Source organism: Colletotrichum lupini, chromosome 7 (genome assembly GCF_023278565.1).
Source record: "Colletotrichum lupini chromosome 7, complete sequence".
Lineage (NCBI taxonomy): Eukaryota > Fungi > Ascomycota > Sordariomycetes > Glomerellales > Glomerellaceae > Colletotrichum > Colletotrichum lupini.
This window is the reverse complement of record NC_064680.1, coordinates 1396828-1424605: the sequence shown is the minus strand read 5'-3', so window position 1 is coordinate 1424605 and position 27778 is coordinate 1396828. Positions and strand designations below refer to the sequence as shown.

The 27778-nt window shown below is 51.7% G+C and overlaps 11 protein-coding genes across 11 annotated transcripts; 5 read left to right on the top strand and 6 right to left on the bottom strand.

Annotated features, from left to right (window-relative positions):
* Positions 1 to 71: 71 nt before the first annotated feature.
* CLUP02_13437 (uncharacterized protein) lies at positions 72 to 3645 on the bottom strand (the record flags this gene model as incomplete). The annotated part of the gene is made up of 10 exons (XM_049292376.1): positions 72 to 755; positions 824 to 1197; positions 1302 to 1693; positions 1763 to 1800; positions 1887 to 1994; positions 2034 to 2061; positions 2118 to 2186; positions 2355 to 2809; positions 2870 to 2933; positions 2990 to 3645. The coding sequence occupies 10 exons, from the start codon at positions 3643 to 3645 to the stop codon at positions 72 to 74; spliced, it is 2868 nt and encodes a 955-aa protein (XP_049149522.1).
* A 2487-nt stretch (positions 3646 to 6132) lies between these two features.
* On the top strand, positions 6133 to 6908 carry CLUP02_13436 (uncharacterized protein; the record flags this gene model as incomplete). Its single annotated transcript, XM_049292375.1, has 2 exons — positions 6133 to 6460; positions 6532 to 6908. The coding sequence occupies 2 exons, from the start codon at positions 6133 to 6135 to the stop codon at positions 6906 to 6908; spliced, it is 705 nt and encodes a 234-aa protein (XP_049149521.1).
* A 939-nt stretch (positions 6909 to 7847) lies between these two features.
* Positions 7848 to 8682, top strand: CLUP02_13435 (uncharacterized protein; the record flags this gene model as incomplete). Its single annotated transcript, XM_049292374.1, has 2 exons — positions 7848 to 7974; positions 8042 to 8682. The coding sequence occupies 2 exons, from the start codon at positions 7848 to 7850 to the stop codon at positions 8680 to 8682; spliced, it is 768 nt and encodes a 255-aa protein (XP_049149520.1).
* Positions 8683 to 9665: 983 nt separating this feature from the next.
* CLUP02_13434 (uncharacterized protein) lies at positions 9666 to 10797 on the bottom strand (the record flags this gene model as incomplete). The annotated part of the gene is made up of 6 exons (XM_049292373.1): positions 9666 to 9837; positions 9915 to 10010; positions 10067 to 10135; positions 10240 to 10292; positions 10406 to 10563; positions 10671 to 10797. The coding sequence occupies 6 exons, from the start codon at positions 10795 to 10797 to the stop codon at positions 9666 to 9668; spliced, it is 675 nt and encodes a 224-aa protein (XP_049149519.1).
* Positions 10798 to 11020: 223 nt separating this feature from the next.
* CLUP02_13433 (uncharacterized protein) lies at positions 11021 to 12607 on the top strand (the record flags this gene model as incomplete). The annotated part of the gene is made up of 1 exon (XM_049292372.1): positions 11021 to 12607. One exon carries the CDS (start codon positions 11021 to 11023, stop codon positions 12605 to 12607), a length of 1587 nt encoding a protein of 528 aa, XP_049149518.1.
* A 217-nt stretch (positions 12608 to 12824) lies between these two features.
* CLUP02_13432 (glycosyl hydrolase family 3 N terminal domain-containing protein) lies at positions 12825 to 14735 on the bottom strand (the record flags this gene model as incomplete). Its single annotated transcript, XM_049292371.1, has 1 exon — positions 12825 to 14735. The coding sequence occupies one exon, from the start codon at positions 14733 to 14735 to the stop codon at positions 12825 to 12827; it is 1911 nt and encodes a 636-aa protein (XP_049149517.1).
* A 1599-nt stretch (positions 14736 to 16334) lies between these two features.
* CLUP02_13431 (DszA family Xenobiotic compound monooxygenase) lies at positions 16335 to 18128 on the bottom strand (the record flags this gene model as incomplete). Its single annotated transcript, XM_049292370.1, has 6 exons — positions 16335 to 17094; positions 17151 to 17330; positions 17386 to 17456; positions 17510 to 17683; positions 17764 to 17830; positions 17890 to 18128. The coding sequence occupies 6 exons, from the start codon at positions 18126 to 18128 to the stop codon at positions 16335 to 16337; spliced, it is 1491 nt and encodes a 496-aa protein (XP_049149516.1).
* Positions 18129 to 18533: 405 nt separating this feature from the next.
* Positions 18534 to 22199, top strand: CLUP02_13430 (high-affinity nicotinic acid transporter; the record flags this gene model as incomplete). Its single annotated transcript, XM_049292369.1, has 6 exons — positions 18534 to 18657; positions 18878 to 19308; positions 19374 to 19534; positions 19592 to 20200; positions 20389 to 20732; positions 21046 to 22199. The coding sequence occupies 6 exons, from the start codon at positions 18534 to 18536 to the stop codon at positions 22197 to 22199; spliced, it is 2823 nt and encodes a 940-aa protein (XP_049149515.1).
* Positions 22200 to 22304: 105 nt separating this feature from the next.
* On the bottom strand, positions 22305 to 23096 carry CLUP02_13429 (uncharacterized protein; the record flags this gene model as incomplete). Its single annotated transcript, XM_049292368.1, has 1 exon — positions 22305 to 23096. One exon carries the CDS (start codon positions 23094 to 23096, stop codon positions 22305 to 22307), a length of 792 nt encoding a protein of 263 aa, XP_049149514.1.
* A 593-nt stretch (positions 23097 to 23689) lies between these two features.
* CLUP02_13428 (uncharacterized protein) lies at positions 23690 to 25115 on the bottom strand (the record flags this gene model as incomplete). The annotated part of the gene is made up of 5 exons (XM_049292367.1): positions 23690 to 24125; positions 24183 to 24355; positions 24430 to 24728; positions 24784 to 24950; positions 25033 to 25115. The coding sequence occupies 5 exons, from the start codon at positions 25113 to 25115 to the stop codon at positions 23690 to 23692; spliced, it is 1158 nt and encodes a 385-aa protein (XP_049149513.1).
* A 227-nt stretch (positions 25116 to 25342) lies between these two features.
* On the top strand, positions 25343 to 27549 carry CLUP02_13427 (cytochrome P450; the record flags this gene model as incomplete). Its single annotated transcript, XM_049292366.1, has 6 exons — positions 25343 to 25463; positions 25662 to 25904; positions 25998 to 27007; positions 27065 to 27202; positions 27266 to 27451; positions 27520 to 27549. The coding sequence occupies 6 exons, from the start codon at positions 25343 to 25345 to the stop codon at positions 27547 to 27549; spliced, it is 1728 nt and encodes a 575-aa protein (XP_049149512.1).
* Between the last annotated feature and the right edge of the window lie 229 nt (positions 27550 to 27778).

Here is a 27778-nt window from a genome sequence, read left to right as displayed (position 1 = left end):
CTACGCCCACGAAGCCATTCGCATCTACACTCCCACCTAAATCATCGAGAAAATGCCTCCAGACTATGCCCTCATGCTTGCTTCAACCTCTGTATCGTGACATCAAACTCCTCCGGGTCCCGCCCGATAATTTCCCTCAACGTCTCCGACACAACAGAAGTCTCCCCCGCCCGAATCGCCTCCCACGCCGTCGCCCACGTCCTCGCCTTCTCCACCGACCCGAACTTCGCCAAAACCTGCGGCAACTTCACGTACTCATCCACGCTCACCTCGCGGATCCTCACGTCCCTCCCGACAGCCCGCCTGAGCACCCTCACCGTCTCCTCAAGAGACCAGACCCGCGAACCGGTAAGCAGGACTTTTTTATTGACGTGAGGGAATTGCTCCGGGTCCCAGGAATACTGCGCGATAAGTTTCGCCGTCGCCTCCCCTAACTCGCTGCGCTTCGCCCACGCCACGCCCGGGCCGGCGCCGTCATGCGGAATGAGGATCTCGTTCGAGGAGGAGGGAGAGTTGATGTCGAAGAAAGAGGTGTAGATTGGGTACGACTCCGAGTAGAGACCCTCGCGGATGGATGTGTAGGTGAAGCTAGGGTCCGAGGCCGCGACGGAGGCTAGGTGGCGTTCCGTCGAGAGGTGGGCCTGCATTACCTCCGCTACAGATTCATCTTGCAAGTCGCCGCCGAAGGCTAGGGAACTGTAAAAGAGGTGTTTCACGCCTGCGCGACGAGCTGCGTTGACGACTGGTAGTTGCACCTGTGAATCTTGTCAGGCCACCCGACTTGGGGATGAGACCAGCCCAACTTGAGCTCTTTGCTTCTCACCTTTTTGCGGTACTCGTGCACATGACTTGGATAGGAAATGAGGAAGAGCACCTCGATACCGGCAAACGCAGCCTCGAGATCAGAGGGGCTCGACTCGTATGACGCCTTGCGTGCGCGGAGGCCGTTCTTGATGTGTTCTTGAGGTACTCGTTCCGGGTGACGGTTGATGAGGATGATGTGGTCGCTGGGAAGAAGTTTCAAGAGGTAATCGTAGGTGCTGCCGCCTAGGCCTCCTGAGCCGGGGAAGATGCCGATGCACTTCATTATGTGAGGCTCTTCGATAATAAGTGAGACGCTGTATTGGACGAAAGGGAGCTTTACGATGGAGTTGAATCTAGGTATTGATCTCTTCAATCCAATCTGTCGGTAATCTGCTTCAAATGGATCAAGAGTGCGTTAGTAGAGAGTTTAAGGTGCAGATAAGCTAAGGTGAGATCGTGACGTGACGCGCATGATCACATCACCTCACACCTCGCACCTCGCACATTGATCACGACGCCCGGAGACTTTGCTTGACAGGGGAGTGCCGAGCTTGACATGCTCATTACGTCACGCACACCCCTATTTTCAACAGTCGTATCAAGCATCTTCCCTTCGCCTCTATTTCTGTGGCGCCTGGGTGACATCCCACGCTCAAAATCAGGCTCGCATCCCACTTTCTTTCCGTCATTACCCTGTTTTTTTCCATTCGACTTCCGATTCCGGAGCGGAGAGCAACGTTCTTTCTTATTTGTCGCCCGTGGTCCGCCCCGTGTCCCGGTCCCCGCTACACGGCCGACGTGTCGGCTCAACAGCGCTTGCTGTGGGGATGGTAGCGGAGATGTGTGCCACACCTCGCGGATGGGTCGTGAGTCTGGCGCAAGATGAAGGCTAAGTTGTGAGGCTTTCTAGCTTGGCCACTAGGAATAAATCGAACGCCCATCAAGAGATCTTGACTACGTGCAACAAAGTTCAGGGCTGACTGGTATGCACACATTCTAGTAAATATGATGGCATCCCATCTTTTAGACTGTTGAATGGCCTCGATGCATCGCCAGTATCGCCATTCAGAGCATCAACAAACGGCGTATTGATCCTCATCGACCACACTATCATCGTCCGATTTCCTCACGATGCACCATGATCGAAAATTTCGAGACAGAATGAGCCTTGGATAGAATCGAAGGCGTATCTACTGACGTTATCTGTTAGCGATGGAATCGTGGTGGACTAGCGAGTAAGTGTTAAGGCGGGATGGTCTTCACAATCCACAGTCATACTGTCCAGCCAAATGGCTTCACACATACCAATTCACGAGAGGACGGCAGAGTTTAACCCGGTCGATCTATAAGGTAGACTGATTAGCACGAAGACGACCTCCATTCTATTCAAGCTTGCGCGAAGTAGAGATACGTCAGCTCAAAATTTTGGTTTCCTTAGAGTCACGAAAGCCACCGCAACTCTTAGACGAACTGAGTCCGCTTAAATAGAAGAAAGCCTATCTACATCAAGCTCTGCTTATTTCCAGTTGGTGGTAGCGCCCCTCTTGGACCCATCAGCAAGCACCAAAAAGTCGCTCGGCACAATCTTTCCGTTCTTGCCGCGCGCGCCAGAAACGAGGCTGATATCGACGCTCTTGAAGCTCGCGTTCGTCAGCGCAGCCGCGCCCAAAACATCCCACGAGTTGCCGATGGACGTCTGGCGCTCCCGCAGCGTCGCCTGGCCAAAGCAGGTGGCGTTGGCGAGGGCCTCGGGGTTGTTGAGGGCGGCGACGTTGCGCTTGAGGACGCCCGTGGCGTTGACGCTGCGGAAGCCCGTCTTGCCGTTCATCCACGAGGTGTTGTCCTCGATGGCGAAGGCGCCCGTCTGGGAGTTGTCGGTGAAGCCGTTGGCCTTGTTGCCGAAGGCGATGCAGTTGATGACGTCGCGGGCCGCGGGGAGGATGTCGCCTGCGCTGCCGCCGCCTAGCTTGAAGCCGTTGCCGTTGCCGGTGAAGTCGGGGATGTCCTAGGGTGGTTTATTAGAACGGTGTAGTGAGGATTGGCTTCGAGTCTGATGTTGACTTACCCAGCGGTTGAAGCCGTTGCCCCACGCGATGCTGTCCTTGATGGTCAACTTGGAGTGGAACTCCCTGCGATACTGTCAGCTTATGCATCAAAAAGCATCAGCAACTAGCAAAAGACGCACCAGAAGTCGACACCATCGTCAGAGTTGTCCCAGAATCTGCTGCCAACGACAATGTTGCCCTCGCCCTTGCCCTCCTTGATAGCAAGACCATCGGCGTTCTCGCCGTTGTTTCTCGGGTCACGGTTACCATACGAATCCAGGTACGAGATTACGTTGTTAGACAGGGCACCCTGCATGTGGAAACCGCTTTCGTAGTTCTCGCGAGTAACGATCTGGTTAAAACGCAAGTTGCTCGAATCCTTCACGTACACACCGTACGCGCCGTGCGTAAAGGTAAGTCGCGCAAAGTTCCAGTACTGAACGCGCTCAACGTGGAGCACACCACGGTTCCGGCCCGGCACGGAAGCGCCGACGGGCGCGGGGGTATCCGGCAGACCCTCGCCGTCGATGATGACCTCCTCGTCCTTGGCGGCGTGCAGGGTAATGGGAGCGGCGGCGGTGCCGTTGACGGTGATGTTGATGTTCTTCAGGAGGTCATAGGTGCCGCCGCGGAGGATGATGACGTCGCCCGGCTGGGAGATGTTGACGGCGGCTTGGATGTCGGAGAAGGGCTTGGCTTGGGAGCCATCTGGGGTCGCTACGCCCTTGGGGGAAACGAAGATGTTGGCCGCCTGGGCCAAGGAGAGGCAGGAGAGTATTGTTGGGATGACCAACATTGTGAAAAAGAATGTGTTTCTGTATGTACTTTGAAAAAGAGTGTAAAAGTTGGGTTTGCGAATCACACAAAAGAATGTGGATGAGAGAGAAAGGTATAATCAACTACTTCTAGCATATTGCGGGCAGAGAGAGAGCACGGCACTGGTGATGATTTATAGAATGTAGTGTGGACATGGCTTCATTGTCGCAATCGGCTCCGGTTCAGGCAGATAATGATACCACGGAGATGGATCCATCTTGGCACTTTGGGTCAGCAGGAACAACACATTAAGAAAGTCTTGGTACTCTCTAAGAAACTTTTTTGCAACTTTTGCTGAGTCTGCTCACATAGCGTGGATTCAGGAGTCGTTGACTCGCAGGAATAGGGACGGCACCTGGAAATTTCCTGCCCACGAAGTGGCCTAGCTCGTTTTGGTGGTGCTGGAGCTCAATTAACTATAATGATGGGTCACCCCTACCTAAGGTATAAAATTGGTGCGAGATGGCGCTATTACGCCAAGATGGGCCACGCACCAGCAGAACATTTGCATTCTTTTGGCGTGGTCGAGGAATAGGCAGTGTTCCCGGACTCCCGGTGGGAGTTCGTCAGCCCCAATAGACTCCGCCTCCGCTATCGTGAAATTATTTTGAGTTCATGACGGAGTCAAAGGCTGATTCAAGAGTCTAGATCTGGGCCCATACATAGTATACTATGACTGAGAACGCGATTGCGTCCGGCAGTGGTGTGGGGGGTTGTCTGTGAATTGCCTGACGTTGTTCAGGCTTGCTGGTGTAGTGTCACTCCTGCATCAACCAGCCTGCGAATAGCACACGACTACCCAAGTCTTGAGCCACGGCACTCGAGGTGCACTAAGACATGAGGCTCAAGCCAACGCATTTATCGAATTGCGGAGGATGTTTCTAGAATAGTGATCTCTCCGAGTCCAAAAGCGACGAAAACGACGGACAGTTGCTGCAATATATTCTAAACAGCCCTAAATTTAAGCTTTCTGTCGCTGGGTAAGGCCCATTGGCATCCATGCTTGGCTCATGACTCGGATGAACCTCACCCGCCCACCGACCCGGGAGATTGGATACTTGGTACGGAGTAGTCAGCGGCATCGTCGGTGGTTCTCGCAGCAGTTTATGAGTTACCATGGCTTCGGGTCCGACTCTCCCGCCTCATAGTCCAGCTTCGGTCCGAGCCTCCTTAGTTCTTTGCAACCGGCATCTCACACATGCTACCTACGACTGATTTTCAGAGCTTGCAAATTACTCCATCAGACAAAGTGGGCACAGTGAGTTTAAAACCGGGAGAATGCTTCGCTGAGTTTATTGTATCGAGCCTAGGTACCTTTGTTTTGGAAACTTTCCTGATAATCCAGACAAGTCAATTGTAAGTCATAGTTCCCATGTGGCTTCTACCATACCACGGACTACCAGCTGACCCCTTTCCCCATGCAAAGCTCTCGGTTTTCAAGCTTGTCCAATGAGAATCTCGGATTCGGAACAGTGAGTAATTGGTAACTATCTCTTGAGACTGATCTGTCCTGAGCAGAGCCAGATGACGCCCGTAAAATTGTTTTCAGTATAATCAAGAGAAGCAAATTTGATTACAAGGGCTTATATGTATTTTGCATTTCATTTGCAAAAGTCTTTGTGAACATAGATGCATATCGGCGGTTCTTTATGGCAATGTTGTCTCCATCCCCCCCCCAAATACACGAGCGAGCACAGCCCACAGCATAGCCCGTACTCTCTAGCACTGCTATCGATATAGGTGTAAGGACTTATCGATACTTTGTAGTCCATAAAAATGGACTCTTCCAAACACATGTCCATCTGAAAAACCACACAAGGGTGTGATGAATGTGATGACCTTAGTCGTGGTGTCGCCACCACCAACAGCCACAATATCTAACCAAAACTTTGCTAAGATAGTATCCTCTAGAATTACCAAAGAAGGGCATTTTACGTTCAATAGCACTAGTTTCTATTAGGCCGTGGAAACCCGGATGTGTGTATTCGGCATGGCGTATACGTGTGCTGCAGAGTAGTGAAGTGTGGTAGATATTATACTTTAAATGAGACTACCCCTGAATGTGGGCGCTGATTCAGGACAGATTGACATCACATCTGTGGTATTCTATAGCCATTTACAGTTCGTCTGTAACCCTCCCAGCGTTTGTTTTCACCTTGCCTGTGGGAGGGCTGTACTGTCTTGTCTCTTTATTTAGACTTGCAGTCAGGGGCCACCATTGAATGGATTTTATACCTTGCCTAGCATCAGCTTTGTAAAGAAAATATCAAGGAAGTTCCTGTTGTTGAAGCTATCACTGGGCAGTCCTTCCCTCTTCTGTCTGAGATCAGATGTACCCTTGTGTCTACGTACACACACCTTGGGATTGCCAAACTGCATTTGAAGGCAGGAGCCTAAACCATTGCACCCAGAACTTTCCGTAGCTACGGGTTCTTAACAAAGTGAAAGAACCAAGGTCTTCCTGAAGATGGGAAAACTCCACCTGGTCCTCCACAATTCCACCAACACTTCCAACTACACGCCCCCATCTTCAACTCTATTAATCATCAAGCTATCAGTGACCATCATTGCTAAACCTATCAGCCACTGCACCGCAACCTCGACTGATGCCCCCAATCCAGCACTAGGTACAGAGAGAAACCAAGACGAGCCAACATGGGCAATGACGCTACAATCAACGAGATTGAGGAGGTTTGGTATTTTCCTGGCGAGCGTCGGCGGAGCGATGCTCGTCGTTCTTCTCGTCCAAGACATTCCCAAGTGGTGCAGAGATAACCTCTTCGAGCGACGCATCGGTATGTATGCTCTGTATCCTGCCAAACGTTAATTCCGTCATTGAGTCGTTGCTGATCAGCTGAGATAACAGAGAAAACCCGCGTGAACGCCCTTGTCGCCTATCAAGTCTTTCTGAAGATGGAAGAGAGTCTCCGCGAAGAAATTCTGGGCGAGCGTCGCGAGTACGAAAAGGCTAAGACAAATGCTTGGAGCCTTTTTGTGCACAAGGGTGAACGGGTCGATCAAGAGGAAAAGGCCATTGAGAAGGGTAAAGAGGAGGTGAAGCAGATGAGAGCCGACCTAGAAAAGGAAAAAGGCGAGGTGGAGATTCTGAAGGCGGATGTTGAGAAGGGTTTGGAGGAGCTCCGGAAGATACGTGCTAAGATCATCGAGAAGGCAGATGAGGTTGCCGGCTCTAGCAACAGGGTTAAAGACATGGACCGCAAGAATCGTGAGCTGGAGCAATAGATGATGCTTCACAGGTACTTGTGATAATTCTGTCACCTTCAGGGCGGAAAGGGGGAACTGAGCACAGGAAAGCGTCAAGAAACAGCGATCATAGAATCAATCAGCACAGAAGCAATACCATGACATAGACATGCCTACTATTCCTTCCTACGATCAAGAGAACCGAGCACTTGTTCCACAAGTCCTTGAGACATCCAGACCGTTTTTGCTCAATATTACTTACTCAGACGAACCATTTATTTCTCTCAATGGGAATTGAAAAACATAATTAAACCTAATGGGTCATGCGACAGCTCCTGGGTATCTTCTAGACACGCCGACCTATCCAAACATTTCCTCCCAAGGTGAAAGTTGGCGTGTCTTCACTAAATCTTCAAAGGAATTACTGATACTTTCCTAAATCTCCTCGACATCGATACTAGGCTCGTCTAGAAGATTCCAATCAATGGACCACCAGAGGGTAGCTCTTGAAGACAATTCCTCCATCATAAATAAATGTATCCTTTTCCGAGACCTCTCCTGAAACCTCTTTCTCTTTATCATTACCAATCGTTGCTTGTCTGCCTGTTGTCCCATACACCCAAACTTTGAAAGAGCTCTAGTCTCCCGCATGGAAACACAATGGAAGAGCGTGAGGTCTTGTGCTGTCTTCCGGAGGCTTCCACAGCCAGAACAGTCACATCACTCGGTGGCACCCGCCTTTTGGAAAACATGGAATCACATGTTCCCGCTGGCATCAAACCCTACCTATCCCACGATCTTTCAGGAAGCAACCAAAGAAGAGGGGCTACTCAAGCTGTCAACATCGCCTTCCTGCTGGATTTGTTTTTCTCCAAACATACACTACACTCTTGCATCAGAAGACCATCATCATATCAAACCCTACGGAAGCCCGAATTACCGAAGCAACTTCATCACCAACAAGACCTGTCGCTCATAATGGAGTATCACGTCTTCAAGCAAGTCATCCAGACGGTCTTGATCGCCATCTTGATCCCCTTTGGCGCCATGGTCATCCTCGAGATCATTCCCACCGTGATCGGCAACAAGACTGCTCGTCAGGCTGGTACGTCATCCTTTCTGACTTCACAATGTTCTACCCCAACAACGTCACTAAATCAATTCAAATTCAGCAAAGAAGATTCAGGAGCTGAAGGAGAGAAACGCCGACTTGATGACTGAGGTCGAGGATGCCAAGGAGTCCAAGCAGAAAATCGGCAAGCTCATGGAAGAGCGCGAGGCCGACAAGCACGAGATCGCTGGACTCACGAAGAAGCTTGAAGCCGCCGAGGAGAAGTCACAGCTACTGACTGACGCGCTTTATGTGGAGGCCGAGGACGCTGAGAAGTCTCAGCTGGAGATCGTCGACTTGACGGACGAGCTGGACGCCGCGCGCAACTTCGCTGCCACCACCCTCAACACAGCCTTTCAAACCAACCAGGAGGCGCGCGAGAAGACTGTCGATATGCTTAAGGACTTGTCCGAGAGAATTGCCATGTTCCAGAAGATCGCTGAGATCAGCAACAACTCGATGAAGCAGCACCTGGAACAGGTCCGCAAGTTCTGCCACTTCGGCAACGTCGGCTTACAGAATTGGACCGGGGAAATCAAGGTTATTCAGGAATGCATCAGGCTTGATTATGGCCGAATCAAGCTTCTCGACGAGGCGACTGCCATGGGGCACAACTTGCAAGCCACCATGGATGAGATTGACGAGGCCGCGAAGAAGCAGAGTCCCTATTTCAATGCCCCTTCTCCTTCTTGTTCTGCTTAGATGTTTGGATTGCGTTGGCAGATACATCATACGAGAGGTGGACTTCCTGGTTACCGATACTTGAAGGACCGGCCGTATCCTGGGATATGCCGATGCAGAGCAGCATGTGGTGGAGGAGGACTGACGCGATGCCAGCATATGGGGGCATTTGTGTCGGCTCGCGTCCGCAAAAATTCACTTGGCTCTATTGAGATGAGCCTTTATCATCGGCTTTGGAAGGAAGGCTGAGAGATTCTTTGGCACGCCCCCTGAAGTCGGCTCTCACATGGATGTTGACGGCTGCTTAAGGCGTCAAAACGGGTCCCTTAGCTCTTCCAAGAATTGACACACGCATTCGAGATATTCGAAGAACCATTTTTCGTACACATGAATTGTCTCCTTGACAATACGAGGATCTCCTTCGTCGAAACCAACCCCACACGCCGAAGGGTGATGTCTTTCTCAAGCTTGCTTCCTACTCCAGCCAGAGCAACATGAACAGGACGTTGGCCTCTGTTACCTCGTGCGTCAAGTGATCGATCCACATCCGCTTGAATTTGTGTTGTGCGAGAAGCGCAGTCGTAGAAATCTCGGCATTTCCGCTTGAGCGCCCATCTCAAAGGGTGGAATAGGTTAGATTTCACCACCGTAGATTTGGCACATGTCTCTCTCGATACGAACACTGAAACCTACTTGACCCTTAACGGGTCTCTCAGAAAGCAGCATAGCTCATTCTACCCGCCTAAGGTGAGGTGGTTTCTATGGAAAACCTGGCTCCCGCTGGCCATGAGACCTCAGATTGGCCATATTTTGAGAAGGTGGTTCAGTGACGATATCACGTGTGTGGCTTCGCATTGAGGCGCAGGTTCAAATGTCAAGTCACATAACAAACTTTCAGTTGGGCTTTCCGTTTCAATTAGCCGTGTCCTTTTGAAGTTCTGGTTGCATTGGTTCGATTGCCTCACAAGCAAAAGAGTCGCATGCTTTAAAGTCAACTTTCTTTGTCAGCCTTGGACATCAAGATGCTTCGATTTTGATAAAATATTGTTGCGCCAAAGAGCTTTCTTTTGCTGGCCAGCCATGAAGTACGAGTCAGTCATCCCACTGGCAAGACCCATGAGCATGAAGTAATTGAGGTAAGCAGCGATCGTTGGCGCTAATGTCCTTTTCTTGGCGCTAGCACCATTTCGTGATCGAAGCCCGACAGCATCCCCCCCTGAAGTCTCAATTCAGAATTTCAGCTGACAAGCCACTTTGCCTGGAATAGCAGGTCGAACCAAAATGAAAGGCTCATCGCTTCGAGTACGAGCTGATCAACGAGTTTCGAATCAAATGAGATGAGTAGGAGCCTGCCTCCGCCCAATTGGCGTGAGATCAAATACCTTGAGCTTCAAATGAGCCCAACGCCCCGTCGTGGCCGTTCAAGCTGAATTCCAGCGCTGTCACAGTGTCGATTCGAATGCGACAGCTGGTTCTGGTGAAGACCACATCAACCATCAAACACCAACCGTTAAGCCGTTCGAAGAGGTGTAGGGAAAGTAACGATCAAAGCAAGTATGAAACCCAAAGACTCAGAACGCCGTCACGGATGTACGGCAGATAAATGTGAGGTCAGCGGCCGGTTGATATATCTGACATGCCATTCCATCATTGATCTAAGAAGAGACGAAAGGAAAAAAGGGGTTCGAGGCCTTTCGGGATGCGGGGGGGTTGATTCGTGGCCTGGACCCTGTGGGCTTTGGACGTGGGCCCATGCTATATCCAAGACGCGTGTTCGTCCCGGTAGCTCGGGGTCCAGGGGCGTCCCTGGACCTGTCCCCTCCAAGCCCTGCACGCTGGAAAGCCCAGCCCTAGAGGGATTCGCAATGGGACGACGAGTCGAGTTCCAACGGCTGAGACCTGCTGGCGTGGCCCTGTGTGCCCTGCCCACCCGCCGTTGGTCCTAACGACAAAAGGGATGGGCTATGCTTGTTGGTTTGGCCGCCGCTGGCATCATCTTGCGTCTTCACCTGTGACTGGCGGACGGGACGCAGATATCACTGATCTCGGAACACGCGAGCCGGGGTGGAAGCTGCGCAAGTGTCGCCAGTCAGATAGATTAAGCTGAGTCTGGGTTGACGCGGGAGTAAGGAACATCGGCATAATAAGCTTTGGGCTAGCACCGGTCCCAACACCCCAAAAATGGAAGCACAGCTTGAAGGTCTTGGCTGTTTAAAAGGTCGCCGGCCCAGGCAGTCAAGACGCGGGGAGAAGACTCAGTTTCCGAGTTCCATTGCGAGCTTTTTTGCTGCAAAAGAGAATCGACAAATTGATACGACTTTGAGAGAGAAGAAGAAGGGAATGTGAAAGGGCCTTAAGGATGGTTCGTCTCCTAGTATCACCGCGATACGGCGGTCAGTCGACGCCAATCATCGCCGGCGCGGCCTTCGTCACCCTCTGCGTCGTCTACCTTCTCCGATTCCACGGCGCGATAACACCTTTCACATCAGCCAACTTCAGCTTCCGCACCTCAAAAACGTCCGGTCTCAACCTCGACGCCATCAACGCGACGGCCCAATATTTCGTCGACTACCCCCTCGGCCCGCCATACAAGAAAGTGTTTGGAGAGCTGGGTGAGCGCACAAAGGTGCTGCGCTCGTGGATCGAGGCGCTCGAGGAGAAGGAGGGCGGCCGCACCGACGGCCTGCGGGTTGTGGGGGCCGAGAGACAGTTTCTCGACGCCCAGGTCGAGCGAGTCGCCGCATCCCTGTTCCCTTATTTGCAATCTCCGCCGAGGGACATCCACAGCCAGACGCCTCTGGCCGATCTCAGGCGAAGGTTTATGGGGGCCGCTGCCGCTGATCGTGCGCCCCCGCGGGCCCCGGCACAGCAATTGGGCGCCGCCGGGTCCGGCAAAGAGAAGCCGGAGTACGTGCCGAGAAATGCCGGTATCGTCATTCCGACGGGACACGGCACGCTGCGATTTGCGTGTCATTTGGTTGCGTCCTTGACGCGCGTTTTGCAGACTACGCTGCCCATTCAGATTGTTTACGCCGGCGAAGAGGATTTATCTGAGGAGGACCGCGACACGCTTGTGCAAGCTGCCGAGGGCGATGGCGGACGCATTGAATTTTTGGACATTTTGACTGTCTTCAACGATACGACATTGAAGTTGGCCGAGGGGGGATGGGCGATTAAGCCGTTTGCCGCACTCGGCAGCCGATTCGAGGAAGTTATTCTCCTGGATGCGGATGTCGTCTTCCTGCAGAAACCCGAGCAGCTCTTCCAACAGCGCAATTACCAAGAAAAGGGTGCGCTTCTCTTCCATGACCGACTGCTCTGGAAAGATCAGTTCCCCGAGAGACACGAATGGTTCCACGATATGATCAAACACCCAAGCGAGGAGCTGCAAAAGTCGCTCGTGTGGACGGAAAAGTACGCCGAGGAAGGCGACTCTGGCATCGTGGTGCTCAACAAGGGCCGTCTGAACGTGCTCATGGGCTTACTACACACGGCGTGGCAGAACACGCACGCCGTGCGCAACTCGTGGACGTACAGGATCACGTACGGCGACAAGGAGACGTACTGGATCGGCCTCGAGGCCACGGGCTCGACGTACAGCTTCTCGCGACACTATGGCGGTATGGTCGGCTGGCGGAAGCCGTTCAGCGGAGTGCAGACCGAGATGACGCAGGTGTGCAGCTTCGTGATTGCGCACGTGGACGAGGTGGATAACTTGTTGTGGTATAACGGCGGGCTGTTGAAGAACAAGATGGACGACCCGAACGAGTTTGCGGTGCCGACACACTGGATGATTGACCAGCAATGGGTTAAGGGGGCAAGGAAGAAGGATATGAGCTGCATGGTTGGTATGAACGCGAGAGAGCTCAGCGGATTGGAGACCAGCGTATTGAAGAGGAGCATTGAGGCAGCGAAGGATGTTGATGATAGACTGGAATTGGTATAGAAAAATCAAAGATTCCCCATTTTTATTGTTCAATATCACATTTAACATTTATTCTTCATGCGTGAATGCGATCATCCAAACATACTTTCTCAGAAGTCCGGTCTCATCAATCATTATAGTCATGACTACTGCTCCTCTCACATCCCTTATTCCTGGTAAATCTCGCTACTACTCGCCGACAAAGGACATCGAGCGTCGAGCCACATATCGCGCACCATCACAACGAACACTTGTCGGCATAGCGCAGCCCATGGCCAAACCTGAATACAGGATCCACCGTATCATACGGCACATCCTCCATCGCTTCTTCCACAGCTTGCTGTGATCGTGGGAGATCAAAAGGCAACTTGCCCTCGGGGTTGCTCAATCCGAAGATCACATCCAAGAAAGCTTCGCTACCGCTCCCGTAGCTGCCCAACACCGCAGAAGCGGCGTCAAACACCTCGGGTATCGCAGCAGGACGGTCTAGGATCACATCGACGACGGTAGGCACGGCCGCATAGATCGCGGCCTGGCGCGCCTTCTCCTCGTCCGAGTACTCGAGCGAGCCGGCATGGTAAGCTGCTTCGAAGCCGCCTGGACGAGGCTCGTAGGGGGCATCGAGGCGGAGCAGGGCGTAGTCCGCCTCTTCCGGTGTCTCAACGACCGAGAGGTTGCGTGCCTCGAGGAACGTGGCGTTGAAACCCTCGATGTAAAATTTGGTTTCTGCGCTGATGTGTTTTAGAGGGAGGAGCTCATCCTTGTTCGTGAGAAGAGTATAGGCTCTGCGCTGGGCATCATTGCCCAGCCGGAGGAAGTAGTCGTTGCCAACAACTCTCGTTGCGGCCTCGGGATCGACGAAGGGGTTGTCGAAGAGCCCGAGGAGAAACTTTTCGCGAAGGAGACGACCGACGGAGACGTCAAGGCGGTCTTCGGACACGATGCCTTCTTCTACCAGCTGGATGATGAGCTCGGTACGCTGCTCACCACCAAACTGGTCACACCCAGCATCGAGGATCCGAGCTGCGCGCTGAAGCTCGGTCGTGTTTTCGAGGCCCCATGCACGTGCCGGCATGTCTTGGCCGCGGATCACCGTATCAGTGATGAGACCCCAGTCAGTGACGACGATACCTTCGAAGCCGAGTTGGTTTCTGAGTAGGTCCGTGACGATTTGCTTGTTGAAGGAGAAACCGACTGGCTCGTAATCGGTTGAGTTATCAGACAGGCCTATCGGACGGGAGTAGTACGGCATCATCTGCCTCGCGCCGGCTGCAATTGCCGCCCTGAAGGGGGTGAGATGGTACTCGAGGTTGTTTCCGGGGTATGTCTGATTCTTGCCGTATGTGAAGTGAGAGTCTTCACCGTTTTCCATCGGACCACCGCCAGGGAAGTGCTTTGTCACAGTCGTCACGCTGTGAGGACCGATCTCCCTTCCTTGGAAGCCTTTGATGTACTCGACAATGAGCTCGCTTGTCAAGGTCGCGTTTTCGCCCCAGGTATTGCCCAGGCGTGCCCATCGTGGCTCGGTAGCAAGGTCGACTTGCGGATGCAGGGCAGCTCGGATGCCGACAGCAATGTACTCCTCTCGAGCGACCTCGGCAAATTTTCGAACGAGCTCGGGATCCCTCAGAGCGGCAAGACCGAGTGTCTCTGGCCATTGTGAGAAGACGCCAGCCTGGAAACCAGTGCCAATATTCTCTGTGAAGTGGTGCCGAGGGTCGGTAGAGAGGGTCACGGGGATACCCAGACGCGTATCCAGAGCACGCTGCTGAACGAGGTTGACAAATTCTGCAACCTGCTTCGCGTCCGTGATGTCGCCGACAAGGTTGAAGTGCGTCATGAACTTCTCCCCAATCATGTTATCGGTGCTGTTGCGGCGGGCCGTGACGTTGCCAGGGTCGAGAGTGCCATTGGGACCTTGGTAGAGTTGAGTTTGAAAGAGCTGGCCGGCTTTCTCTTCAACTGTCATCCGTTGGATAAGGTCTTGGACGCGTGCGTCGACGCAGTAGGATGAGTTCTTGTAGATTGGTAGAGACTCCGTGTTATCTTGGCGGGCTAGCCTTTGCTGTTTCGGGAAGGAGGGGGTTGATGCGCAGGTAGCTGGTAGGACGAGGCTGGCGAAGGCCAGTGTTGCGACTTCGAGCTTCATAATGGTTGTGATCTCAGAGGAGAAGCACGTAGTATGGAATCGGTTCTGAGACTAACGATCCTGAGATTTCTCACATTATCTGGCTGAAAGAGCCAGAGGGGTATTTATGGTGGCACATGGCCAATCTCTGATGGCAGACGGCCATCGTCGAGGTCGGATCGACTTGGCAGTAGATGCTACCTCAGACAACGAACCGTGTAGGTATGGGGGCAATGCGATATCTGTTCTTGGCACGCTATCTAACGGCCTTGTATCGGTCAATAAACCTGGTATGGGGCTCTGTTATGTGGCGGATGAGGGGTTCCAGCTGTATGAGGTGACGATGTCATGCTTTCCTGTCGGGAGAGAACTCCGCGAACTCGCATACGTCCCGAACGCTAAAGTAAAGCGAGATCAGCGAGTGGCACAATCAAGTGTACGACACCTAGCGATCCCACCGAAGCTGGAGCGCTGGATATACTCATTGTTGCAACTCATTGGCAGTTGCTAGACTTATCAGATTCCATTGTGATCTCAAGCTGTATTCATTCTCTTAATCACGGCCATGATGAAGTAGCTAGCCTTTTGAGCCTGAGAGCCGTGCTTTTTGAGCTAAGAACTGATTCCTCACATACGTTGCATAAGGTTGTTAAGCTTATCCAAATAGACTTGAGCTAGACAACCCAGGTTCATCCCATCAAGCCCGAAGGTGGGTGGCGCTGTTTTCTTCGTCCGTGACGGTCTCGAAGCTGGATACCGGAGTTTTTTCGGGTCGTAGATCCAATGGAACAAGTGCGGAGACCCCGGACATCCCGCAGCATCCACATTGTAGCATTGCAAGAGTGATAATTGGGAATGGTGACATGGATCTGTGTTGATGAATTCCAAGTCCCAAGTCTAAGGTCTGGGGTCTGAGTCGGCCCTACCTCTAGCCTGGCGGGGTCAACCAGATCCTGAAAGCTCCAATAGCTGTGGCCTGGACCATCGATGAACCTCTAGCCATGGCGCTGGATCCGAAGAGGTGTTTGTGAGTCGTTGCTCTATCCCGGTGGTGGTGTCGTGACCGAGTTGGATGATGCGGGGAATGCGGGGAGCAGTCGAGTTTTTGCTGAACCGGGTCGGTGGTCACCTGTCAATCCTACCTTGACGGATCCACGTTCGGCACATGTTTGAGTCTTGGCAACATCTACCGTAGGTTCACCGCTTGTGAGCGTGCTTATTGCTTCCTTATTAAGGCTGGCTGTCTTTGATGATCACATTATTGTGCTTCCGGTGGGGGACCCGGCCCCACGCTGGGGTCGGGCGCGCTTCATGCCAAGCGGCCGAGTTGTCATCGATGAGCTACTTGGTGCTGCTGCATGGAGCAACTCGTGATGGGAGTTAGATGATGCGGGTGGCAGGAAAACATTTTCCTAAATTCAGAGAAAACTATGATGAGTGAATCAATTGAGCAACATTACTGACTGTGCAATTGAAAGCCGCCCCAACATGAACACCCCGGTTCATGAGAAACATGACGTAACTCTGAATAGGTACAGGTTTTTGAGCTAAAAGATACGCGGCTCGTTAAGGCTAACTCCTGTTAAAGTTTCTCCCTAAACTGACGGCTCACGGCTATCTTCAATGTTCCGCCGTTGCAGCTTTCGCAGCACTTTCCTTGGCGATAGTCTCTTCGTAAGTATCATACTTGTACTTGAATCCCGGGTGGTCAGACCTCAACCCCTTTTGTCCAAGCCCATAGATCTGCTCTCTGAAAGTAGGAGCCGGCTCGTCATCAGGAATCGCCGGCGGCAATAATCCTCTGCTACGGAGCTCTGGGACGAGGTACTCGACGGCATCTTCAAAGCTGCCAGGCGTAACAACGTAACCAATGTTGAATCCATCAACGTCGGCAATATCCACCCACTCCTGGAATACGTCCGCAACCTGGGCCGCGGTACCGAACGGCATAGCCCCGTTCCCACCGATTGCCGTGACCGTGCCCAGGTTTCGGGGCGTCAACTTTGGCACATCATCGCCACGATAGCGCAAGTTGTATAGCGACGAGTGAATACGTTGAAGGTGGCTCGCAACGTCCGCCTCGGTGAGTTCGTGGTCAAGGTCAAACTGAGAAACATCGATGCCTGTAGTCGCGGAGAATTGGGCAAGGCCACCTTCGATGAGGACGTACTTGAGGGCTTCTTCGTACTTTCTTTTGGCGTCTTCTTCATCTTTGCCGATAATCGGGGTTATCATGGCGAAAACTTTGACGGAGTAGGGGTCTCGTCCTGCGGCGATGGCGCCTTCGCGGATGGCCTTGACTCTTGGTGCTACAACATGTGGGGAGAGACCGGCAACAAAGATGCCTTCAGCGTGGGTGGAACCGAATTTGATGCCCGCGCTTTCAGGAATGATCAGCATCCAGGTTCAAGACACTGAAAGGTACGTGAAACTTACGGAGATGTGCCGGCCTGGAACAGCACAGGCGTACGTTGGGGAGAAGGGTCTGTCAGAAAAGGTGCATCGACGTGGAACTTGCCATGGTGATGGATGGGACGAATTTGAGAGTAATCCGAGTATATGCCTTTCTCTGCATCTTCTACCAATGCGGTATCTGACCAAGAGCCCTCCCACAATCTACATAATCTTGTCAGTGCACCTGAATGAGCAATTTCTTCAATCTAAGACTTACTTGTACAAAACTCGCAAGTACTCGTCTGCATTTGAGTACCGGGTGTCGTGTTCAACTAACGGAAGGCCAACCTGCCGTTTAATGTGAGATGTAGAGCCCAAGAACATCAAGAAGAGGACCTTACAGCTTTTGAAGCTGATTCCTTCCAGCTGGTGACAATGTTCCATCCAAAACGTCCCTTCGTCAAGTGATCGAGGGTGCTGAAGCGTTTTGCAACCACGTATGCCTGCTCGTACGAAGTTGACGTTGTGATGGCAAATCCAAGATTCTTGGTGACAGCAGCCATTGCGGAAACGGGCTGATATCATGTTAGTCATCCGCGGGGCATATCGGAGGGTGCATGCGCGACGAAGGCATCGCTGCCGAGGTCATACTCACGATGACAGGGTCGGCCATAGGCCATTGGGCGCCTGTTCTGACCGATGGCTCTGCGCTCCCCTTGTATCTGAAAGCCATGTTAGCAATGACGGTGTTGGCTGGAGCAGAGGATGAGGTGACGCTAACGTGTCGTATGGGCCAAAAGTATCGGCCAAGAACAAGCCCACAAACCCTCCTTTATCGAGGAGCTTTGCTAGGTCTGTCCAATAGGTGAGATCGCGGCGTTTGTCTTTGGCTCTGTCTTTGGGATTACGCCATTGGCCAAAGGACAGGTGTCCCACAGTGAACATATCAAAGGCATTGAGAAGAATCTGCTTTTGGGGCTTGGCACTTGTACCGCCGTCTTGACTCTTTGAGGAAGCCATAGTTACTGTGGTCGTTCAAAAGTGTCAATAAAAGTAGATTTCGATACCGTACAACCAATTGCCGGAGCCGGAAAAGGGCCGCTATTCGTAAATTTGGATTTGGCCTAGGTTTAGTTGTGACTTGCTTTGCCCTTGGTGGCACAATAAAGCCAATCCCAAGCCAGTGTCTGTAGTTTATAACATCCATGTCTCTTTGGCGTCATCTCATCTGCATGTTGCGTGCGGAAATCCTACGGATATTTTCCGACAGATGCTACCTTAATCCCCATCTATGAGGTCGTCGGACTCCTTTATCGGACTTGGGAAACATTTCCTCGCCGGTCTGTGTATTTTCCCGACCAGAAAGAAATGCTGAAGATGTATTAGAAGGACGCGGACATTAGCCGGACTGGCCCTGCGAACACAATGTCGTTGGGTTGGTACGCAAGAATCCTGCAGATGATGGAAGGGTGGGCCATGATTCCGCCATCAGTTCTCGGCGCGCTTCAGCGAATGATGTGCAGATACAGCAACGCTTCAGAAGCACTCTGTAAGAGCCCATCACACTCCAGGCTTTATATCGTCATATCAACTTCGAGCACATCATGCGCATTCCCCTGAATCCCCGCTGATAAGAAAATCGGTATCGAGATGCAGATGGCAAGCAATGCCGGCATCGGGTATTAGATGTCGGCACCAATCAGTTACTTGACTTTAAAGACCACCTCCGTTGGAAGTTGACCCTCAACTACTAGAATGGCTTAATTTAGCTATCGCGGGTTCCATGATGAGTGCACCGATACAGCCCGACGAAGTCTGGATCGACCACGATGCAACGGCCGCGAGCCGGAAGCAGCAAGCCAACGCAGCCGTGGCCCGGGCCAACGTCGACAACCTACGAGATGACCCAGAAGCTCGAGCGGCATTTCTTTCAACGTTTTCTGCGGAAGAGGAAAGATCCGTCATCAACAAAGTTGACAAGGCCTTCCTACTTCTCATCGGCGTAATGTTTATGATCAAGCAGGTGAAGCAATTTTGTAGATTGGCTGAAGCCATTCGACCCAGCGCACTGACGAATTTCCAGATTGACCAAACCAATGCTGCAAATGTGCGGGTATTGCAGGCGGGAGAGTCCCGGAATATCATGAAAGAGCTCGACATGACGTCTGACCAATACAATTGGGTCGGATCCATCTATGGTGTAAGTAACTACCTAGGCTTATGGCGCAACTTCGGTCATCGTTATGAAACACTAACAAAGGGTAGATCGCCTACATCATCTTTGAAGCACCCAGTAATCTTCTCCTGAAGCGTATGAGTCCACATCTTTGGCAGTCTCGTATCTTCCTCACCTGGGGAATCATTACAGCCTGCCAAGCTGCAGCTCAAAATCGGCATCAACTTTACGCTATGCGATTTCTGCTTGGGTGAGTCTCGAGTCCCTGTATGATATCTAGGCCAAAGGCGTGCTGACTGCATCCCAGGATGTTCGAAGCGGGGATGTTTCCGGGCATCATGGCCCAGTTGTCTAGCTGGTACCGCACAGATGAGATAGGCAAACCAGTGACTTGGTTCTTTGCAATGTCCAACCTGGCAGGTATCATCGGATCTATTTTATGTTATGGTATCAGCTATATGAACGGGATTCGTGGTATTAGTGCTTGGAGATGGGTGTACCTTCTCGAAGGACTGGCTACCATCGTCTTCTCTGGTGTGGCATTTTGGCTGCTACCAGACTATCCCAAGTCACCGCGCAGCAGGCGCTTCCTGACAGAGAGGGAACAAGAGTTTGTAGAGGCCAGGTTACCGGAGAACGCGCCCCTGACTAACGATCCTGATTTCGCCGGCAAAGAGATTTGGGCGGTCTTACGAACACCGTTGATTTGGTCATTCATGCTGTCGCAGACGCTCATCAACATTGGAGGATACGCGTTGACATGGTACTTGCCTACCATTGTTACTAATCTTGGCTTTGTGGGGCTGCCGAGGAATCAGCTGTTGAATATGCCTCCTGCGTTTGCCGCCATCGTGGGCTTGATATTTTTGGCGTGGTTCATGTCGAGGGCGTATATCGTCCGGCCAGCCTACATCATGTGAGTCTTATTCAAGAGTTGAGATACGAGGTATGAGTCACTGACTAGAAGGTTAGGATACTCATGTCCGGCATGGTTGTATGTTTTGTTCTCTTCTTCACGATCACCAATCGGTATGGCATCTACATCTCTTGCATCTTGGGAACTTTGTTCTACCAATCATACTTCATTCCGTTCTGGGCCTGGAGATCTGCCACACTCTCTGGATCTACGGGGACGGCCTTCACGCTTGGTCTCCAATCGGGTATAGCCCAGCTAGGCGGCGTCATTGGGCCGCAGCTGTTCCAGTCAAAGTTTGCATACAATGGTTACAAAACAAGCTTCGCGATAGCAGCGGCGACAACTATCGCCTCCTTTGTCGCCAACCTATGGACTTGGTGGTTGACCCGGAACACGGAGTACGATGTGATGAGAGTGAGAAGGAAAATATTGAAGGCACGAAAACTTGGCAAGGTCAACTTCGATGATGATATACGGGTATTTGAGGAAAGGCGGTTTTACGATGGATTCAAACGGCAGGGGGGAGACTCTGGTGAGGAAAGCTCACAAACTTAGTGATTTGCTCTTCTCGTAGATAATCATTAGCGAATCACAGACGCGGAGTGACAAAGTGCGCGATAAGATATGAGCTCTATCTTTTGCTGACAGATCGATTCAATATCTCAACAAGGTGTCTTACTGGAGAAAATGCAGCATTTTAAGACGAGCGGACCTGTAACCCAGTGCAAATATAGTCAGCAGACAAGAAAGCTTTCCAGGTTTCTAGAGCTCATGATGTCTCGATTCAGGTGTAAGTACTTTGCGTCCAGTAGTCGTGAGTTTGAGTTTGACGCCATGAGTGTGAGAATGGTGGATCAAGGGAGAACCCGTCGAGAATGTGTGGGGGCCATGCCGTAGCGTAAATTCTCGCAACTTCACTGATCCTAAAATAACTCACTTCGGTCCTGACTCAACACTTTCTGAGGGGCCTCACATACCAAGTTCACAACCAGTCATGTCGGCATCGCCAGCTCTTGCGCAGCTTTTGGAGAAGGTGATTCCGCAAGGGGACCGCTCGTCTCTCCGCAGCGATGTAATCCCGGCAGTCCTTGACGCCATTTCCGGCATCGCCAAGACGCTGCAGGCATCCCAGCACGTCTCACATGCTGGGACAGCAAACGCCTTTGGTGACGACCAGCTCAACGTCGACGTGCTCTCCGAGAACGTAATGCGCGAAGCTATTGCGAGATGCCCCTCAATCCAGACCGCAAGCAGTGAGGAGGACCCGATCGAGAAGCCTGCGAGGCCACAAGCGAGCGCTGGCGCAAACGAGATCCCTGCAACCTCAGAGGAGTACACCGTCGCTTTCGATCCCCTTGACGGCAGCTCCATCATTGCGCCAAACTGGACGGTTGGAACAATTGTCGGCATCTGGGATGGGCGCACCGCGGTGGGCCAGTCACCGGTTGAGAAGCAGATTGCGGCCGTTATTGGTGTCATCGGACCCCGGACTACCGCCATTGTCGCCGTGCGGATCCCCGGCGCCGACTCCGCTTGCTTTGAGATCGGATACGGCCCGAACGGCGTGGAAGATTGCGAGGTCATCCGGCCGGTCGTCAAATTGGCTGACGCACCCTTCAAGACGCGTTACTTTGCGCCCGCGAACCTGCGACATGCGGCGGACGATGAGAGGTACAGCGCTCTCATTACGCGCTTCATCAAGGAGAAGTACACGCTGCGGTACTGCGGCGGCCTTGTACCCGACATTGTGCATGCGCTTGTCAAGGGTCATGGAGTCTATGTTATGCCTGTTACTCCCGGTGTTCTTCCCAAGCTCAGATTCCTCTACGAGCTATACCCGATTGCTCTGATCATGGAGTGTGCGGGTGGCCAAGCCATTGACCCCACGGATGGCAGACCACTGCTTGAGAAGATTCAGAAGGATTGCGATGGTAGAGCGGGTCTAATTTGCGGCACGACGGAGGAGGTGAGGATTGTTAAGCAGGTTCTTCTTGGATGAGATGTGGTCATAGTAAGGTAGAATGAGAAGGATTGAGATATTCTTACATGTATGCCCTGTTTATATACAGCTACAAACACACATTTAGCTAATCCCCACGTCTTATCACACTGCGGTTCCGAAGTGTTCTCCTCCGCTTCGAAGGTATTCCTCCTCTTCTTTCGTCATCGATCTGCCCAGCTGCGCATTACGGTGCGGATACCTCCCAAACCGCTCGATCAGATGCTTATGCGTCTTCTCGAACTCTAGGCTGTCCTCGATATAGTCCTCGCTCTGCTTGTCCCCCTGCTCTCGAAACTCTTCTTGCATCTCGCTGACAACTTTGATGTGTGTCTCGTGGTCTTCAATATGTTCGGAGTGCATCAGCGGCATATAAAACCACATACGTTGCGCAGGCGCCAATCGGAGCGAGGAATGCATGTCAGGGCGCGATTCAGCACTCATGAGGCTGCGGAGAACTGCCCCTGCAAGCCGATCGTAATGCGTGTAGATGACGGCCTTGCGTGTCCTGAATATGTTTCGGGGTATTTGATCGAGCAGGAGAATGAGTGCAAGTGTCTGCATGCTCTTGGTTTCTCCGTCCGAGGTGTTGATGCTTTGCATCAATGGACCCGCAATGTTTTCGGCTGTGGCAGACTCCTCTGAAAAGCTGTTCGAAGGCGGAAGAGGGAACTTTTCGGGTCCGATGGACTCTAGAGCGGCCGCGAACTCTTTCGTGCAGGCGTCGTCAAATGCTCGACGGTCTTCCGGGGATCCCTGGCCGAACCAACACGTCATTACTTCTCGTGAGGCAATCTTGGCATGAGGTGCTACGCCTTGAAACCAAACATTGTGTACATGGGTGTATAGAGATGGAGATAGAAGCGTGCGGGGCAGTGTGGAAGTGAAGCCGGCCATGATGATAGTTGAGGTCAAGCAGTTGAACGTGGAATAATTGGTAATTGAATTAGCAGCAGTTGCGGGTATGTTTCAATGTCAATTATGTCGTCGACAGGCCATCGTTTTGAAGTATGATCGTAATTTACCCTAGATATCACCACTGACTCGTCTTTTGCCAATTTCCAAGTATCGAACTGGAGTGCCTTTGGGATTAGACTGGAATTACAGTACTTTCCAACGGTAGGGAGCTAGTTAACCACCGAGCCGCAGGACGCGGTAGGGTCTGGTGAACTGCACTAAATTGCCCTGGACGCGAACGCGCCCACCACATTCCTAATGCAATTAACATCGGTCTCCGTTACATCCCGAGCGTCAAATTACTATTTCCAACTATTCTCCTGCAATAGCGCGAACGTAAGCCTCCACCAAACAATTTTCCTGATGACGACAACGGTATGGTGGTATCTCCCTGGTAGCCCAACAACTCTCTCGGGTATCTAGCTTTTATCTCGGCCCAGGTGATCACCTCGTGTGAAATATACAATGGTTTGAGCGTCTCGATTGATTACTTATCTAGATCCTTGAGATCCTAAAAATCAGACAGAGCTAAATTACCACGCTAAGCCCTCGGGTACAGCCTTATCGTTCATGTTAGAGCTCGAACAAACACCCCGACAGAACGCCTCATCCTCTTCGGCGGATGATTTCGTCGCTTGAACAGGGCCTCTGCGAGCCGGCCACCATTCCGACCCGCGCTTTCTCTCCTCGGCCACATGGTCATGCAGAAGCCCCTTGACCTTTCCAATGACATAGACAACCGCTTCCTCCACATCAGGGTGAAATGGCCCAGTTGTGTAGGTATCACTATTGAGATTGGACTGCGATCCATTGGCTAGCCATTTGTCTTCTGACTCAACTTGGCTGAAGAAGTCCAGCTTTTCTTTCAACTCTTCTGGAGTCGCCGTTTTTGACCGATAGACTTCGTACCGCATCAAGCTCGTGGTGGCAGATGTGGGTACGATTGACATCATGTAGAAGAATACAGGCCTGGAGACCAAGTTAGCTGAGCCTGCTTGAGCGCACATGGGAATGACTCTAACTCACGTGAGAGTGACCGAAGCGTTGGGAAACATGTATGTAGGACTGACAGAGCTGGCACGTTGCTCTCCTTTTGCACCGAGGTGTTCAACCCAGTACTTATTGAGACCATAGTTCATCTGTTTATTGCCCTTGAAGAAGGGTGCGAGGCCAGGGTGAGCTGTCGGGCAATGATAACACTGCAGGAGGCCCACAGAATTAGTACCCAGTTTGAGACTAACCAACTATAAAGATCGGAGTTGATTGCACGAACCTCATTGTAATTCTCAATCAGTGTTTTCCAATTGAATTTTCCTTCCATTGACCAAGTGTGGTCGTACTCATAGTTGCTCATGTCGAAGTTCTCTAGCCGGGGCTGTTTATCAACGCCACCGAACTGTTCCTCCCAGCTAAGCGTCGGCTTTTCAGCTGCGTCCAGGTTGATCCAGAAGAACCCCAGACTATCGATATGGCTGTGCACCTTGTAGAGTTCATACTCGCTTTTGTCAAAGTCCTCGACCTGATCGAATCGAGGCGCCTTGGCCAAGTTTCCATTCATGCTGTAAGACCACCCTGCCATAGTGTTAGTACTGTAGGTCGGAGTCAGAGGCCGGGTAAGAGCGCATACCATGATATTTGCAAGACAGCACAAACGCCTTCCCCTCATTCTCATGGACAATTGGAAATGCTCTGTGGCGGCAGATGTTGAGAAACGCATTGATATTCCCGGCACGGTCTTTAATGATGAAAAAGGGATAACCGGCCATCTCATAGCGAGCGTACTTGCCTGGCTCACTGAATTGGTGGACATGTGAGACTAGGATCCATGATTTACTGAAGATAGCGCGTCTCTCCAGTTGATAGAAGCCTGGCTCACGATACCAAGACGCTGGAAGGGTGCTCTGCATGTTGAACTTCTCTGTTGCTCTTGTCAATGGCTTCAATTTGCTTGACCAACATGTGTTTGAAGTGAGGCAGAACTTTGCTTGTAATTAAGCTGAACTTCGTTAGACAAAAACAAGTCCATGATAAACATTTCGGGGGCCGAGAGGCCCATCGCAACTCCATCGTCCAAAGCCCAACGTTCTAAACTTCTAATTTTAGCGATGTTCGGCCGATGCCCCGCTGATACTCATCGAAAGAAGTAAGCAACAGTTTACCCAAGATGTGATTGGTGTTCATCGGATATGGGTTGGCTTAGACAGACTAGTAGTGAGATACCATCCTGCGCTCGGACTGCCGGCCGAAGCAGCCGGGACCGCAAGCAAGCAGACATGCGGGGTCGCCATGAGGTTGTCCGCGGACACCGTACGTCATTCAGAGCCTTGACTTCCATGATAGTGGAAACTCGCAATGATTGACCCCGCCTTTGAGATGCCTTGGCTAGCTTTCTTAGCCTCGGGAGCTGCATAGCGCATAGTTGCCAATCTCGAGCCCGCTATCTCCCATGAGCAACTGCGATAACTGATGGATTATCTGATTACACACATTTCCAAGCATCCACAGAGGGTTCTGCAACAGCCGTATCAATCGATAGAATGCAGGCATACGTCCTTTTGGTGATAGTCGCACTCTTTGTGGGAGTGCAGCTCCTGGCAAAGATCTATCGCGGCTTCGCGGCCCCACTCGCATCCGTCCCCGGCCCCTTCTTTGCGCGGTTCACGGACCTATGGTACGCGTGGAGGATTCATCAGGGCCGCTTCGAGGTTGACAACATTGAGCTGCACCGAAAATATGGCAAGTCGTCTTGTTGGAGGGGTTCTACTGGACAGAAACACAGTCTTGTCTCGAAGACTTTATCAACTTGGAAGAATCCAGTGTAAATGAGCTAACTCCTCCAAGGCTCAATTGTCCGATATGGTCCAAATAGATTCAGTATCAATGACCCACACGCAGCGAAGGTGATCTACGGTCATGGCCACGCATTTTCAAAGTCTACGTGGTACGACACGTGGGGTGATCCAAACCCGCATCAATGGTCTTTGTTCTCGGACCGAAACGAGAAGCGCCACAGCGAAAATCGACGTCTCTATCAAAGCATGTACAGCATGTCCTCCTTGGTGCACTACGAGAGCTACGTCGATGAGTGTGCGGACTTGTTCTCCAGAAGGCTCTCAGAGATGAGTGGCAGAGGAAAGACGGTAGAGCCTGTTGACATGGGTCATTGGTTCCAGTGTTACGCATTCGACGTGGTTGGTATGATCACCTACTCCAAGAGACTTGGATTCCTGGACCGGGGTCTCGATGTCGGAGCGGTGATCAAGAATCTCGAAAATCACATCTACTACGCGACTATGGTAGGAGTATACTCGTACCTCCACTCCTACTTAGCACCCATCAGGAGTCGGCTAGGTAAACGGGGTACTGGCAGGCAATTCATCGTCGAGTTCACCAAGGGTTGCTTGGCAGACCATCAGGCAAAGCCCAAAGCAGTCGATGCTGAGGATACTTCGCATCTCTCTGAACAGTCTGGCACAATGGACTTTCTCTCCAAATTTCTCGGAAAGCACTCCGAGGACTCATCAACTTTCTCTCAATACCATGTTCTGGCGGGTTGTGTATCAAACATGGTTGCAGGCTCAGACACGACCGCCATCAGCCTTAGCGCCATTTTATATCAGCTTCTCCGGAACCCTAAAGAGATGAGCAAGCTGCAAAAAGAGATTGACGAATTCTATTCCCAGAGAACTGGTGATCCTCGACGACTAAACTTCCAGGAGAGTCTGAAGCTGCCATACCTCCAGGCAGTCATTAAAGAGGCATTGAGATTGCATCCCGCGACTGGGCTTCCCCTCGAGAGAGTTGTTCCTGAAGGAGGAGCTACTATTGCAGGGAAATTCTTTCCAGCCGGGGTATGTTGAAACCATGTCAGCATTGTAGACTGGTTGACATTCACTAATCATTATTAGACCATCGTGGGCATCAACACTTGGGTTGAGCACCACCACCCGTCCATCTTTGGCGAAGATGCAGCCTCTTTCAGACCGGATCGATGGTTGACTACGGATACCGATCGTTTGTCAGCGATGAACAGACACTGGATGCCGGTAAGCCACCTGTAGAAGAGCTAGAGATTGCATGTTCCAGTGCTGTCACTGACGAGCTGATAGTTCGGCCTGGGATCACGAACCTGCATCGGAAGACACATTTCCATCTTGGAAATTTCGAAATTGATGCCCAGGTTACTGCACGAGTTTGATTTTGAAATTTGTAGGGACGCTCCCTGGGTTACTAGGAACTGTTGGTTCGTGAAACCTGTAAACTTTCAGGTTCGAGTCAATGCACGGCGATCGCAGGTTGGTAAAGTTGGGGCTTCCTAGGCTTCTGACAGGTTGGACGCCCTTTTTAGAGCACCTGCTGATAGGTGATCCTGACATGGGAACGCCTGAGGTGACAGTGAACGAGTGTGTTCTAATTGAGTCTAGTAAATCACAATACAAGAATTGATGTCCCAAGATTTTCCAAATCCTCATGATGTGATATTCTCAAAGCATTGATGTGCCAAACGAATGCAATCCTTCCCAAACCCCGTGGCTATGCTGTGAATTCTCAACGCCGTCGTGTTTCGCCCGAAAAACTCGAGCAGCAAATAGTTCCTTTTCCGCTCCATCGCTGGTTCTACT